Raw genomic sequence first — 16,521 nt, 5'->3', positions numbered from 1 at the left:
TCACAGCACTTGCAAAGTTGAAATACTGTGCAGTGAGATGGAAGATGGGGACGACAAGGAATCCAGACAAGTACAGGGATTCCCTAGCGAGGAGACTTATTTGATTGTTTTCAATGTTGGGACAGCAATTTTTGGGGAGCACTATACTCTGGAGAATGATAGATGGGGCCCACCATACACTGGAACATTCCAAAGGTGGACATCAGACACTGGAGCAGCATTTACAGGGCCCATTATACACTAGAGCATTAGAAATGGGGCCCATTATGTTTGGAGCATTATTTGGGCCCATAAGACAGTGGAGCTTCATCCATGGGGACCAACATATACTGTAGCATTATGTGGAGCTCATCATATACTGTTTCAAACATTATATGGGACCAATGATTCTGTATGGAGAAATAGATGGGCCTCGTCATGAGATGTAAAAAGTGAGGTATTTTTCATTGTACTATACCGCTATTTCTCTGCCGTATCGGAGCATGATGAGTTGTGGTATGTGTTAAAGGGGCGCTCTTTCGCCCAGGGCACATGAAAACCTGCAGCCAGCCCTCCCCCCCCACAACTTTAGCCAAATAACCCCCATTTTTCAGTGCGTAACTTGTATTATGAAGTTAATTAAGGTTGACAAGCTTAAGTAGGAAGAATTGATGCTTTTGGCATTCAAATGGGCACTGTAGGTGTGTTTCCTGTCCTCCTCTCACTGTCGACTTTTATTCCCCATTGACTTACATTGGGTTTCGTGTTTCGGGACGACCCCGACTTTTCCCTATAATCGGACGATCTTGCTCGACCCGACTTTTGGAAAAGTCGGGTTTCACGAAACGAAACGCGACCCTAAAAAAACAAAAGTCGCTCAACTCTAGTCATTGAGCATGTGGCACTGATGCAGCAGAGGATTGCTAAGGTGATGCCTATCGTAAAAAGACATCTTCTCCAGGCACAAGAAGTTCAGGCCAGGGTCAACCAGAGTGAGGCAGTTCAATCCGGGAGACCGAGTCCATGAGCTAATTCCTACAGTGGAGAGCATGTTCTTGGCCAAATGGCAAGGGCCATATGAAGTGGTGAAGAAGATTGGAGACATGAACTGTAAGATTCATCAACCCAGATGATGGAAACCATATCAGATCTACCATATCAACCTGTTCAAGCCATGGCAAGACAGAGGGTCGGCTGAGACTCTGCACTTGCTAGGCAAGTCAGAAGGCAAGGTTGGTGTCTCCATAGTGGAGACTCTGTTGAAGGCCCAGAAACAGCTTTGCCGGGAGTTGCTCCAGAAGAACAGGAACCTGTGCTCAGAATTACCAGGGTGCACAAGGGTCGTAGAACATGAAGTTTTGATGGAGCCACATGTGTGTGTAAATGAAAAGACCTATCGAAATCCGGAGGCTCGTCGAGATGTGATCACCAAGGAGGTGGAGCGTATGTTAAAACTCAGGGTCATTGAGGAGTCCAAAAGTGGTTGATCGAGCCCAATTGTCCTGGTCCCAAAGACTGATGGTGAATGGAGGTTCTGCAATTACTATCGGAAGTTGAACGAGGACTCCAAGTTCGATGCGTATCCCATGCCACACGTCAATGAACTAATCAAGAGACTTGGGTCTGCAAAGTAAATAACCACCTTGGATTTGACGAAGGGTTATTGGGGATCCATGACACAGGGAGCCAAGGAGAATACTACGTTTTCTATGCCAGACTGATGCTTCCAGCATGTCCGGATGCTGTTTGGACTGCAGGGGGCCCCTGGGACCTTCCAGAGAGCTATGGATCGAATTCTTTCTTGCACCCAATAAACAATACACTGCAGCATACCTGGATGATATTGTTATCTTTAGCCCAGACTGGGAAAGTCAGTTGGCAAAGGTCCAGGTGGCGTTTGATGCTCTGAGGAAGGCAGGGTTTTCAATAAACCCAAAGTGTGCCCTGGGGAAAGAAGAAGCCAAGTACCTGTGATATGTAATGGGTCAAGGCAAGATCAACCCCAAATCAGTAAAGTGGATGCAATTCAAACATGGGTGAGACCGCTGTCTAAGAAACAATTCAGAGCCTTCCTGGGGATCTTGGGATACTACAGGAGATTCAGCCAAAATAAGTAATGGTCATATGGTCTGAAAAGGCAGAGATGGCCTTTCAAGAAATGAAAGGGGCTCAGTGTAAGCAACCGGTTTTGGTGGCCCCTGACTTTAAGAAAGCGTTTATTCTCCAAACAGATGCCTCAGATGTAGCAGTTTAGTAGCAGTCTTTTCCCAGGAGGTACACGGGGAAGAACACCCTGTTCTCGACCTTAGTATGAAGCTGTCCTCATGTGAGAGGAATTATTCAGTAATAGAGGAGTGCTTGGCCATAAAGTGGGCGGTGGACACATTACGGTACTATCTGGTGGGACGTAAGTTTAGATTGATATCTGACCATGCCCCACTCAGATGGATGAGGGAATCAAAGGGTAAAAATGCTAGGGTCACCCGCTGGTTCTTAGGCTAGTTTCACACTTGCTTTTTTTTGCAGCGCGTTTTTCCCGCAAAAAAACGCATTAAAAAAACGCATACAAATGCATACAAACGCTGCGTTTTTTTCAAGCATTTTTGTGCGCATGCAGGAAAAAAACGCAGCGTTTTTGCGCGTTTGTATGCGTTTTTAGCGCGTTTTTACCGCGTTTGCGTTTTTTTCCAACATTTTTAGGTGGCCCCTCACACTACCCAAACCATGACTTTACTAACCCTAACCCTGACCCTAACCCTAACCCTAACCCTGACCCTAACCCTTAACCAAATCATACTTAACCCTAACCCAAACCCTAAACCCTAACTAACCCTAACCCTAACCCTAACCCTGACCCTAACCCTAACCCTGACCCTAACCCTAACCCTAACCCTGACCCTAACCCTAACCCTGACCCTAATCCTTAACAAAACCATACTTAACCCTAACCCTGACCCTAACCCTAACCCTAACCCTGACCCTAACCCTTAACCAAACCATACTTAACCCTAATCCTGACCCTAACCCTAACCCTGACCCTAACCCTAACCCTAACCCTGACCCTAACCCTAACCCTAACCCTAACCCTTAACCAAACCATACTTAACCCTAATCCTGAACCTAACCCTGACCCTAATCCTTAACAAAACCATACTTAACCCTAACCCTGACCCTAACCCTAACCCTGACCCTAACCCTAACCCTAACCCTGACCCTAACCCTAACCCTAACCCTAACCCTGACCCTAACCCTTAACAAAACCATACTTAACCCTAATCCTGACCCTAACCCTGACCCTAATCCTTAACAAAACCATACTTAACCCTAATCCTGACCCTAACCCTGACCCTAACCCTAACCCTAACCCTAACCCTGACCCTAACCCTAACCCTAACCCTGACCCTAACCCTTAACAAAACCATACTTAACCCTAATCCTGACCCTAACCATGACCCTAATCCTTAACAAAACCATACTTAACCCTAACCCTGACCCAAACCCCAACCCTAACCCTGACCCTGACCATAACCCTAACCCTAAACCCCCTTAACTAACCCTAACTCTAACCCAAACCCCTAAATTCCATGGTTTAAAAAAAAAAACGCATATGCAAAAAAACGCATACATGAGCATGCCAGTGCGCACATATGCGCATCCATAGGCTATAATGGCCATTTTTAGCGCAAAACGTGCGCATATGTGCGCATGCGCTTTTTTGCAGGGCCAAAAAATGCAACATGCTGCGTCTGGAAAATCCCAACGCACACCCCAAAAAAACGCAGCGCATGAAAATCGCATACATGCGCTTACCAGCGCGCAGGTATGCGCACCCATGTTAAATATAGGGGAAAAACGCATGCGCAGGTGTGCGTTTTTTTCCAGCGCTAAAAAACGCAAATGTGAAACCAGCCTTAGCCCTGCAAGATTTCAACTTCCATGCAGAACATAGTGCAGGGAAGCTACATGGTAATGCCGATGCCCTCTCAAGAATCCCTTGTCTAATATTAGAAAGTGCCAAACCTCACAGATTTAGGCATATGGGGAGATTTGTAAGGAGACTAATGGCCGCATAGTCAATGGGAGGTATGAGTCACAAAGATGACTGCTCTGTGTGATGTAACCCGGAGTAGTTTCTCTAGTGTACGTAAGCACTAAGAGGTTTGTTTGGTGCTCCTGTGACCGGGTTGCGGGTAGCTGTGAGAGATGGGCGGGTCTAGCTACCCTCATACATCACATGGGAGTGTTTAACAGCCTATATAATGGAGGGTGTTGTTTGGCACATGGTCTGTGTGCTATGAGGGAGAAGGCCTTCTGTGTGTTTGGCTCCAGTCCGAGCCTGAATACTGGACATTACCCCAGCCTGTGTGCCCACAGGCCTGATGGAGCAGAACCCTGCTATGGACATTTGTATTTTTATTGCCTGATCTAAAGGCTGTTTATTTTCTGTTTGCGCTTCTGGGGTTTATGGAGCAATAAATCCACATGAACTTTTAAAGGAACAAGCCTCCTGTTTTCCTCTTGTTGTTCCCAAATGAATAAAACCTCTACACTCCATAAAACATATAAGTTTCACTTTTTATATTGAAGAACTGAAATAAATTAACTTTTTGATGATATTCTAATTTATTGAGAACCAATTGTATTACGTAAAACAAAAGCTTCAACTCAATCCACAAAACAAACACTTTATTGGTAGTAACGTTATTGGTAGTTCCACCTTACTGGTAGTACAAAGACTCTGGAAAAACTCAATAGCTCTTCACCCACCAAAAGAAATTTAGAAAATTCTGCAGTCCCAAATCCAAATTTCCTCTCCCTTCTGAACGTGTTTGGCATTTCTGTAAAGATGACAGCCCATCTAATTTACGTGTGCAAGTCTCCAGAAGCATGAGCTGAGCACCACAGCTTACTGGGCACTACAACACACTGGGCACTACAACATAAGGGCACTACAACAGCGGTTTGCAATTTTCACTTAGTAACATCCACTGCTACTTGTCTCTGGAAAACACCCAAGGAGTAAAAATCCTCACTACACCTGTAGCTAAATTCCCCAAAGGGTATAGTTTGCAAAATGGGGTTACTTGATGGGGTATTCCGCTCTATTAGTACTTAGGGGCTCTGTTTATTGAGTCTGCATACTCTTCTAAGAAAATCTGTGCTCCGGGAGGCAAATAGCGCTCGGTCCTTCTAAGTCTCGCCGTATGGCTAATTAATACTGTACAGCCACATATGGGGTATTTCTACATGCAGCAGAAATTGTGGGACAAATTTTGGTGCCATTTTACCCATTTCCCACTCTGAAAATATAAAACCTGGGGCAAAAACTACATTTTGGTGGTAAAAATGTCAATTTTTTTTCTTCACTGCCCAATAATATAAAATGCAGTGACACACCTGTGATGTCAATATCACCGCACCCCTTGATGAATTAATTGAGAGGAGTAATTTGTAAAATGGGGTCATTTATCCCCGGTTATGATGTTCTGGTACCTCAGAGGCTCTGCCAATGTGACATGGCACCCTCAAACCAGGTCAGAAAAATTTGAATTCTAATATGGCACTTCTTCCCTCCTGAGCTTTGCATTCCTGAGCTTTTGTCCCTCCTGTACTACTCAAAAGTAGTTTTTGACCACATATGGGATATCAGTGTACTCAGGAAAAATTGAACAACAAATTTTGGAGTTCCTTTTCTCCTACTATCCTTGTGAAAATGAAAAAAATTGGGGCTAAATCAACATTTTTGTGGGAAAAATATTTTTTTTCATTTTCACAGATCAACGTAAAATTCTGTAAAGCACCTGTGGGTTCAAGGTGCTCACCACACATCTAGATAAACCTATTGAGGGGTCTAGTTTCCATTATGCAGGCACATCAGGGGCTCTCCAAATGTGACATGACACCCACAGAATGTCCATCAAAATCTGAATGTTTTTTAAGGAAAAAATTTGATTTCCTGTTTTCATGTCTCAACATTATAAACTTTTATGAAGCACATGGGGGTTCAAAGTACTTAAAACACATCTATATAAGTCCCTTGAGGAGTCTAGTTTAAAACATGGGATACATTTTGGAGGTTTTCACAATTTTGGCATATCAGGGGGTCTCCAAATGCGACATGACGGCCACTAATGATGACAACAAATTTTGTATTCAAAAACTCAAATGGTGCTCCTTCTCTTCCAAGCACTACTGTGAGCCCAAACAGTGGTTTTCACTCACATATAAGGTATTGGCATGCTCAGAAGAAATTGCACAACAAATTTTGGGGTTCAATTTTTCCTGTTACTATTGTGAAAATAAAAAAATGGGGTCTAAAGTAAGATTTTTGTCAAAAAAAGGTAAATATTCATTTTTTCTTCCACATTCCATTAATTCCTGTGAAGCAGCTGAAGGGTTAATAAAGTTCTTGAATATTGTTATCAGCACCTTGAAGAGTGCAGTTTTCAGAATGGTGTAAATTTTGGGTATATTCTGTCACATAGGCCCGTAAAGTCACTTCAAATGTAATGTGGTCCCTAAAAAATTGTTTTGTAAATTTTGTTGTAAAAATGATAAATTTCGGGTCTAATTTTAACCCTTCTGACTTTCTGACTTTCTAACCAAAAAATTTGTTTCAAAAATTGTGCTTATGTAAAGTAGACTTGTGGGAAATGTTATTTATTAACTGTTTTGTGTGACATATCTTTCTGATTTGAGGGCATTAAAATGAAAAGTTTGAAAAATTGCAAAATTTTCAAAAAAATTTGCATAATTTCTGATATTTTCACAACGAAACGCAAGTCATATCGAACAAATTTTACCACTGTCACTACAATATTTCACGAGAAAACAGTCTCAGAATTGATGGGATCCATTGAAGCATTCCAGAGTTATTATCTCATAAAGTGACAGTGGTCAGAATTGAAACAATTGTTTGGTCAGGAAGGTGAAAACAGGCTTCTGGGTGATGGAGTTAAATTTGAACAACTTAAAAGAAAACCTAATTTCTTTATTTGTTGGAAGTAATTATTGTAATCAGAACCACAGGGAAACTTCCTCTTGGGACAATATTACATATTTCGATATTTATTTCCTCTATGTTTTAGAATCATATATTATATAAGCCAAGTATAAAGAGCTCATTCCCAGCACACAAACAGGTGTGTGCCACAGAGCGCTGCGATCCGTCTCATTCTCTTCCTATTGTCTTAGACGTTACCGGGGATCTCACGTGTGATCTGCTAGAAAAAGTCACCAAGGTCGGATCAATGTGTGTCTGCAGGACTGGAGACCAAAGCTCCCAACTACAGGACCAGCTCAGAGTATCAGTGTTGTAATCTAGGGAGGTTATGTCAGTCCTAACATTTCTATATTTCAGAACCAGAACTTTATATATCTGACTGATATGCCAAAAAAAGGTTTATTTTGAGACAACCTCTTGGATCCAGTGAGTATAACGTACTCATTTTTATTAATATTCTTTATTTTAGTGGGTCGTTCTTGTGTTGTTGAATTTTAGAAAAATTCCTACTTTTGCAGTTTTCAACCCTTATGTTACCAATTTATTTGGAGAATTATCAAATTTACTTTCAATTTTTTAATGAACCAAAAATAGAAAATGATTGTATTTATTCTCTGAAATCTTTCTTCTTTACAGATTTATGTGAACATCTCATGGACAACAACACATATACAACATTTCATATTCTGCCTTTCTCATCAATAGCCAATGATAAGCCGCTGATTGCCGGGATTTTTTCAGCCATTTATTTGATGGGAATCACTTTGAATTCACTGGTTATTGCGTTGATATGTCTGGACGTCCATCTACACACCCCCATGTATCTATTCTTCTGTAACTTATCCGTCATAGACATCTGCTACACCACAGTCATTATCCCAAAGCTTCTCCATATATTATTATCTGGGAATGGCCTGATATCCTTCACCCAGTGCTTCACCCAGATGTTCTTTTTCTTTACAGGAGTCGGTGTGGAGGACATACTTTTCTTCATCATGGGATTTGACCGATATGTTGCGATTTGTCATCCTTTGTCCTACCACCGGATCTTGAACAAGAGAACCTGTGTCCTGATTGTTGTTGCTCTCTGGGTCTCTGCCTTTGTAAATTCTTCACTATTAATATGTTTTCTCCTTAAGATGTCCTTCAGTGAGGTTGTTACTGTTCATAATATCTTCTGTGACGCAGTAGACGTAGTCTTTGCATCCAGTGGTGGCTCCGGTGACTTTTATAACCTATTCTATGTTGAGCTTGTGTTGTTTGGATTTTTCCCTCTTTTCTGCAATGTTTTGTCCTATGTAAGAATAATCCGTGTGATTTTACGCATTAAGTCAAAGGAAGGAAGAAGAAAAACCTTCTCCGCCTGTTTGTCCCACCTCATTGTCATGATAATTTTCTATTCCTCAGGTGCAATGGAGTACATGATGCCGTTCTCAGACCAAACAGTGATCACTAAGCAGATCTTATCAGTATTTTATACCACGGTGGTGCCCATGGTCAACCCACTAGTGTACAGTCTCCGCAGCAGTGAAATCCTGAAGGCTCTTCAGAGGTTAATGAGGATTAAATGAAAAATCTGTTATGTATTTATCATGTAAGATTGGGGAAGACGAATTTACAGTAACTCATGGGATTAGCATTTTTGTTATAGAAGAATAGCTCTTATTTGTCCATGCTTCACTAATCATTCCCTGATGATATATCTGCTATGTATGCTTTCCAATACCAATCAGCCCTTCTTCATCTTTTCAAGTTATGGACTGTTTTGTATGATTAATATTTCACCCTCATATCAACTGTAGAAGCATGGCTTTGCTATGAATTGTGAATCATTGCAATGGGAAGAAGAGCCGTCACCGTCATATCAACCCTAGAAGAGTGGCGTCTCTATGAACTATGAATCAGGGCCATGCAAAGAAGAGATGAAAATCTATTTATCAAATTGTGTTTAAAAAAAAAGAGAAAGTGAAAAATAATTTTAGACTCAGTAGATGGTCTCATATGCAGACAAATATTTTTAAGTGGTCAGTACGAATATGAAACAACAGGCTGTTGTGGTGATACTTTTCTGTCCGGGTGTAATTCGGCTTCTGCATTTCAAAGCAACATCAGGGCAATGTTACATGCTAGCCAGCTACATATCAGTTATAAGTATTGTTATTTCTTTGTGGCAGGTTTAATAGATATGGGAGCCATATTTTTGGCATCATGGCGCACTTCTGAACACAATGTATTCACTCGCATTGCTGTTCAGCCTGCATATCAGCCCAGAATTAATATTGGTCAGATGGATAAAGTTGTATATGCCATGTCTCATGTGTATAGAAAGCTAAACTTGTGATAGGAAATATGGCATTAATATCTCCCACCTGGGACCTCGAGGGGAGCAGAAATCGTTGAAACCAGAGGTCTCATAATTTTTGGTATCTGAGCCTGTATTTTATTTATGGACCCCATCTGAGTTCACCAGGGAAGTTAGGTGGGAGTGAATGGTACCTGGTAAAAGCAGGTTCTGACCTAGAACCCATGTCCAGTGTTGAGAGATACAGCATGCTCTAAGGACTGTGTCATTTTCTAAATGGAGTGCTCCCCTTCACAAGATCTGTGCCATTTCTATGACAACATTTTTATAAGCATTGCTTAATTGTTGGATTAAAGGGAACCTGCCACCGATTTTTTTGCTTATACAGTGAAGAGCATAAGGGTAACAGAATGTTTTGAACTTTTGACTTTCAGGCACCATATCTCAACATCCGTTTCCACTTTGCTCATGAGACTACCATCATTTCATAGACAATCATCTTGTATATCTCATTCATTAACGTGACTTGCAACTATTTAGTATATGATTAGTTATTCAGATTCTTGTCATGTCACTGCATTATTACAGTTTTGCTCCTGGTGGTGGAAAAATATTTTCTTTCCTGAATATTACAAAATACAACCTGTTCTCACATTCCCTAATAGCTCAGTGTGTTATTAGGTTTATTCCCAAGCGAAAGGTCACTGGTTCAAATCAATCAGGGACCAGCCATGAAGATGATTTCAGAAGAAAATAGAAGTAGCAGCATCCAGCTCATCGATGGCCGTCTCTTGGTCAATAAAGTTGCCAATTACAACAGGTGAGCGCCATGACACCTGGAAGAATAGAGAATGAAGTCCAACCATCCATTCAGAAGCCATCAGCTAGAGATTGCAAACAAGTATGAAAAGTGGACGTTTAAAGATTTGAAATGGGTGATTTGGAGCGATGACACAAAAGTCAATAGACGGCTCTAATGGGTGAAAGTGGGTCTGAAAGAAACAAGGGGAAAAGGGGCAAACGGATCGAGAAATTGACACTGTATGATGGACAATGTGGGTGCTCATAATACTGTATGGAGGACTATGTGGTTGCCCATAATACTGTATGGTGGACTATGTGGTGCCTATAATACTGTGTGCCGGACTATGTGGGTGCTCATAATACTGTATGAAGGACTATGTGGGTGTTAAAAATACTATATGGCAGACAATGTGGTTTCCCATAATACTGTATGGAGGACTATGCGGTTGCCCATAATACTGTATGGCGGACTATGTGGTTGCCCATAATATTGTATGGCGAACTATGTGGTTGCCCCTAATATTGTATGGCGGACTATTTGGACCCAATCGTCAGAATGTGGAGCTTTTATCCCCATTAGACTAGAGTGGCATGTCTGACTTGATCACTGATCCATTCATACCCTCAGTGGCTGAACTTATTTTTATAGAAGCCCCAAATAGAATGAATGGAGCTCCGGTCAGATATCCCACCTGCCGCTCCATTTTTAAATGGCGATAAGTGTCCTATCAGGGATAAAACTTCCTCATTCTTCCAATCGGTGCAGTTTTTAATGGTCGGACCCAAGTGATCACCTATCCTGTGGAGCCCATGGGTCTCTGATAACTTGTTTTAACCAAAGAACCCCATTAATGTAAACTACCATAATTATACATCCCAGTTATGGGGGCGCACAGTAGATGTGCAGGAGCCGCCTGTGTTTTACAGCCGATGCTCCACTATAATGGGGATAACGACTGACAGATATTTGCATATAACTGTAGGCAGGGCCGGACTGGGACTAAAATTCAGCCCTGGCATTTAATGTTACACAGGCCCACTAGTCACATGGTGACTATATAATATCTTTGTACGCTTGTAGGTTACAAGAAGTGAGGGATTAACACGACTATATAACATGTAGTCACAGCTGTGCCCAGTATTTCAGCTCAGTCCTATTTATTGCTTTTAGGTACAGTACTCCTCCCAAAGCTCTGTCCCCTTTTGTACGCACGGCGACAGAATTCCTGGCAGAACTGCTATCCATTGGGCAACCAGACCCCCTGGTCACAGCCGCCCCTATCATACCTCCCAACTTTGAATAAAGGAAAGAGGGAGAAAGACAGTGGCGTGCTGCGCGCACCGCTGCAGATTTTAGGCCACGCCCCAGCCACATCCATTTCGCAACTAGTCACACCCATGTCCACACCCAACTGCACCCATTTAGCACTGCTGATCACACTGAATGGTACTGAGGGCACAGTGGCTGGCATTATGGGCACACTGACTGGCACTAAGGAAGAGAGGAAACAGAGAGAGAAAAAAGAAAACAGAGAGAGAGAAAGAAAGGAGAGCGAGAGAGAAAGAAAGAACAGAGAGAGAAAGAAGAAAGAACAGAGAGAGAAAGAAAGAGGGGAAAGAACAGAGCGAGACAGAGAAAGAACAGAGAGAGAAAGAAAGAAGTAAAGAAAAGAAAGAAAGAAAGAAAGAACAGAGAGAAAGAGAGGAAAGAAAAAGAAAGAAAGGGGAAAGAAAGAACAGAGAGAGAAAGAAAAAAGAAAGATTAGAGAGAGAAAGAAAGAACAGAGAGAGAAAGAAAATGAGGGAAAGACAGAACAGAGAATGAGAAAGAAAGAACAGAGAAAGAAAGAAAAAGAGAGAAGGAAATAAAGAAAGATTCTATAAAGATACTATAGCAGCCCAGCTCCCATTGTAGTGCCCACCTGAGCCTCCCGATGCAGGACATATTATGATCCACTCACATGGCCGGCATCCCCGATTCCAAGGCGATCCTGGTGTCTGCGCTGTCGGAGGAGGACATGGTGATGGAACTGAAGCATTCCTAGTTCCGTCACAATCTTCTCATGAAATTACCTCATTTCCGGTCAGCTTCCAGCACATCACTTCTGGTCGAACATCATGTGTGAGTTTTAAAATGCTCCTCGGGGCTCCGCCGTGTACTCCTGTGTCCGTGGGAAAAGCCCGCTTTGTATGCTTCGTACACACTTGCCTCCGCTCCGTACATCCCGTACACATATGGCTCCACTCCCTACACAAGCGGCTCCTCTCCGTACACCAAGTACACACACGGCTCCGGTCCGTACACCTCGTACACGCGCGGCTCCTCTCCGTACACCCCGTACACACGGCTCCGCTCCATAAATCTCGTACACACACGGCTCCGCTCCGTACACCTCGTAAACGCACGGCTCCGCTACGTACACCTCGTACACACACGGCTCCGCTACGTACACCTCGTACACACACGGCTCCGCTCCGTCCACCTCCTACACACACAGCTCTGCTACATCTACCCTGTAAACCCCTCCTGACCCCACACACACTTACCTCATCCAGCACCATGACAACCAGCACAGCAGAGTCCGGCAGACACCAAGAGGCAGGGCTGTGCGCACAGGGCCTGTGATGAGGTCACAGGAGGGGCGGAGTCAGGGGTCACATGATCAGAGGTGTGGGAAAGGCTCCTGATCAAGTGACCCCTGACTTCTACCCTCCTGTGACCTCATCACAGGTCCTGTGTACAGAGAAGAGAGCAGGCAAGCGACGCTGTGAGTGGCTGCGGGGGTGGGGTCTCAAGCTAGGGCGAGGATCTGGTGCGTGGCGGCTTATCTCTCTGCAGTGCGCGCAGAGGGCAGGCGGCAGGAACAACAGCCAGGCCAGTGGTCGCATCAGCTGGCAAGCAGCCAGATGAGCGGGCGCTGCCGCCCGCGGCCCACATGACAGCGGCCCAGTGGGAAAATGCCCGGTTAGGCATATTACCAATCCAGGCCTGACTGTAGGGTGGGCCCCTAGAGTCCATTCCCCTGTTGGGCCCCAGACACCCCAGTCCAACTCTGCATGGATGTATGAGGCGTGTCAGAGATAGACCCCACTGTAAAATGTGGCCTGTTTTTTTTAAAAAATGCAACATAGTGCTGTATATAACTTGAGTACCAGACAGGAAAGCACTGGTGTACCGGCCTAAAATCAACAAATTGTTATCACACGGACGTATGAGGCGTGTCACAGATATACCACACTGTAAAATATGTTTTGTTTTTTGGTGGATGTAAAAGAGTGCTGGATATAACGAGAGTGACAGACTGCCGAAAAAAAGGAATTTAGGCCTAAAATGCCTCAATTTTTGGCACATGGATGTATGAGGTGTGTCAGAGATAGACCCCACTGTAAAATGTGGCCTGTTTTTTAAAATAATGCAACATAGTGCTGTATATAAGTACGGTTTCACCCAGGACAAAAAAAGAAAACCGCCGTAAACTGGCCAAACTTTGAGCATGCACAGATATGAGCCGGCAAGGAGATACCACACCAAAAAGTGTGTGGCCTGTATTCCAATTACACCTGGGGCTAGCTATATACGGCTAAAATATCCTTCAGGTAGCAGCAGCAGCACCAGAAAACAGGAAAGGAATGGACCCTCTTGATGTATGCAAGGCTCTATATACACATATACACTGCCTGCAGGCCTTGCACTGATGGGTATAGAGTGACGTACACTCCCCTGCCTACCTAACACTGCAACCTATATACTCCGGAATTAGTACTTAGAAGGACTGCTGTTTTAGCTGGATGTGAGTAGTTTAGGATGGTAGACCCCACACTAACTAATAAATCCCCAATTCTGACCCTATGTTGGCAGCACCTCTCTCTACACTATTTCAATCCAGAGCTGAATGCGACGAGCAGGGCGGCGTCCGGTCTCTTATACCCCTGATGATGCTGAGCGGCCAGCAAATCACTGCACGACCACAACAAAGTTGGCTGCGGCATTTCATTGCCTGGCAGACAATCCCTGCAGCATGATTGGGTCTCTAAAGTCCGCCAAAAATGCTGGGAGGAGACCCGAGTTCCCGCCGAGTAATCCCGGAAATGCTCAGTGCTCACCGAGTACCATTATACTCGGGCGAGTAACGAGTAGTGGCGAGCACGTTTGCTCATCACTAATGAGCATGCCCAAGATACTGGGATAACACCCGAGCATGATCAGATAAGTTGTTATCCGAGCACGTTCGCTCATCACTAGTGCCCACTCGTACGGGGTCCGAAGCTGCTGCCTCGGCCCACAATGTCCTGAATGCATTTTAAATCATGTCATATGTAATGCATTATTTCACAGGGTGGTCTGGCGACAGGAGTGGCCCACTGTAATCTGCTATGTACGGCAGCTCATGAAACCAGGCCTGACCAGACATACACACACACACTGTAGCATGTGTAATACACTATGTACACAATATTACCGTACATATTCTATATACCATTACACCATCATGTACATTGTATACAGTACTACATGTGTGGCGCCCCCAGGAGTATGGTCGCCACAGTGGCTTTGCCTTCCTCCAGGGAGGGTAATGCCAGGCTTGGAGGCAATGATGGGTCTCTCTCGCAGTCAATCCATACATGCAACACAGTTCCACTCCAGGCCAGCAGGTGGAACTCTGAACCAGGATTAAGGGGAGGAGTGCTGTTGTGAGCTTATCTGTTCATTCACCTTTTGTGTCCGAGGATCTCCCTCTTCTGGTGAAGGAAGGTAGTGAGGCTGATTTGGATGAAATAAACCAACCACCTGATCAGGTGGATTGTGATTGGATATCAGGAACTTCAGACTGGATATAAGGCAGCCGACGTCCTTCTGAGTGGCTGGTGATTTCTCTGCTGGATTCTTGGAGACCAGTCTGATTCCTGCTTCCCAAAGATAAGTTTTTGCTCTGCTATTGAACATAGTAGTTTTGGTTTTGTTTACCTTGTTTTTTGAGTTCAGCCATCCCCGGCTGGGGATGTGCTGGATTCTTATACCTTGATCAGTGTTTTCTTTTGCTCTGCTTTCAGAATATTCTGAGTGCTGTTATAGGGTTTGAAGTCTAGTGACTTCAGGGTCCTTTTTGCTTATCAGTTGTGTTGGTAATATTTTTAGCAGGGTTTTCTCGGATTGCAGACAGCAGCTTTTCTGTCCTGTCCTTTTTAGTTAGCTTGGGACCCATCGTTGGCTCAACCTATCTTTCTATCTGTGTTAGTGTTTTCATCTTGTTTCATCGTCATTATATGTTGGGGGCTGCCTATTGCTTTGAGGTCTGCTCTGGGGTAGTATAATATGCAAATAAAATGAAAAAAAAACAGACAATGTGATTTTCTGGATTTTTTTTTCTCAGTTTGTCTCCCATAGTTGAGGTCTACCTATGATGTAAATTACAGACGCCTCTCATCTTTTTAAGTGGTGGAACTTGCACTATTGCTGACTGACTAAATACTTTTTTGCCCCACTGTACATACACTATACACTGTATACAGATATACTCACCTTCGCTGTAGTTGGTCTTCAGAAGCGGTCGGATTCTTCACACACGGGCCCCCTCCCAGTACACCAGCCATGAGTGATCATCTGGATATTGGGGACACAGCAGGCTGAGAGCTGAGCAGCTTCCTGTCACTACCTCTGCACACAGCTGCCATGTCCGTCCTCCCTCTCCCTCTGTCCAGACTGCCTGCCTAGTGAAGACCGAGAGGACGGGACATGGCTTATACACAGGAAGCTGTGGAGCATGGGGGAGCCTGCGTACTGGAGAACTGGGCACCTTTCTGTGCCCCATACTGCCGGCACTGGTCCTGTCTCACAAGGAAGCAGCATCAATCTGTGATGGCGCCACCTGCTGGACAGAATTATGTTTTCTCTCATAGAAGACATACGGTAATTACTGAGGCTTCCAGACACTGAGCCCGGACACAGAGCTTACCTGGCCAGTAAAGGAACAGGTCAGGTAGTCCAGAAAATGAGCGTCCACCATGAACCTGTCCACTAGGGCCTGGTGTGAAAACATAGCAAGGCAGACACCTGTCCATTATCAAGTATCAGCCAATCTCAGGTGTGCAAATAAAGCAGAGTCTATGATTGGCTGAAGGGGTGAGGCGCATGAGCCACTGCAGCACTGTATAAGGGGCCCCTCGCCATTCTCCCCCTTTATAGTGGCTGTGGCTAATGTCTTCACTAAGCACAATTCTCCACTCTACTGGCTAGTCACTTACTTTGCAGATGATGATGACAGGAGTCCAAAAAGTCCCCCCTCACCTGCAGTACAGTATGTATGGAGGCTGATAGAGTGCGGAGTAGCCCCGACTCCACAGAGATCCCAGCCCCCGGCCTCTCCTCATAGTGTTCCTGCTACCGCTGTCTCTATGATGGATCAAGCATGGTTGGTAGCTGTTTTTGGCTCCT

The 16,521-nt window shown here is 44.1% G+C and overlaps 1 protein-coding gene across 1 annotated transcript; it reads left to right on the top strand.

The window, feature by feature from the left end:
• The first annotated feature begins 1,028 nt into the window (after positions 1 to 1,028).
• Positions 1,029 to 8,553, top strand: LOC141069260 (olfactory receptor 10AG1-like). The gene is made up of 3 exons (XM_073558713.1): positions 1,029 to 1,089; positions 1,195 to 1,422; positions 7,619 to 8,553. Exons 1-3 carry the CDS (start codon positions 1,029 to 1,031, stop codon positions 8,551 to 8,553), a joined length of 1,224 nt encoding a protein of 407 aa, XP_073414814.1.
• The last annotated feature ends 7,968 nt before the right edge of the window (positions 8,554 to 16,521 follow it).

This window comes from Dendrobates tinctorius, unplaced genomic scaffold (genome assembly GCF_039654945.1).
Source record: "Dendrobates tinctorius isolate UK_male_01 unplaced genomic scaffold, ASM3965494v1 ptg000257l, whole genome shotgun sequence".
Lineage (NCBI taxonomy): Eukaryota > Metazoa > Chordata > Amphibia > Anura > Dendrobatidae > Dendrobates > Dendrobates tinctorius.
The sequence above is the reverse complement of the archived record's forward strand: the minus strand, read 5'-3'. Positions and strand labels throughout refer to the sequence as shown.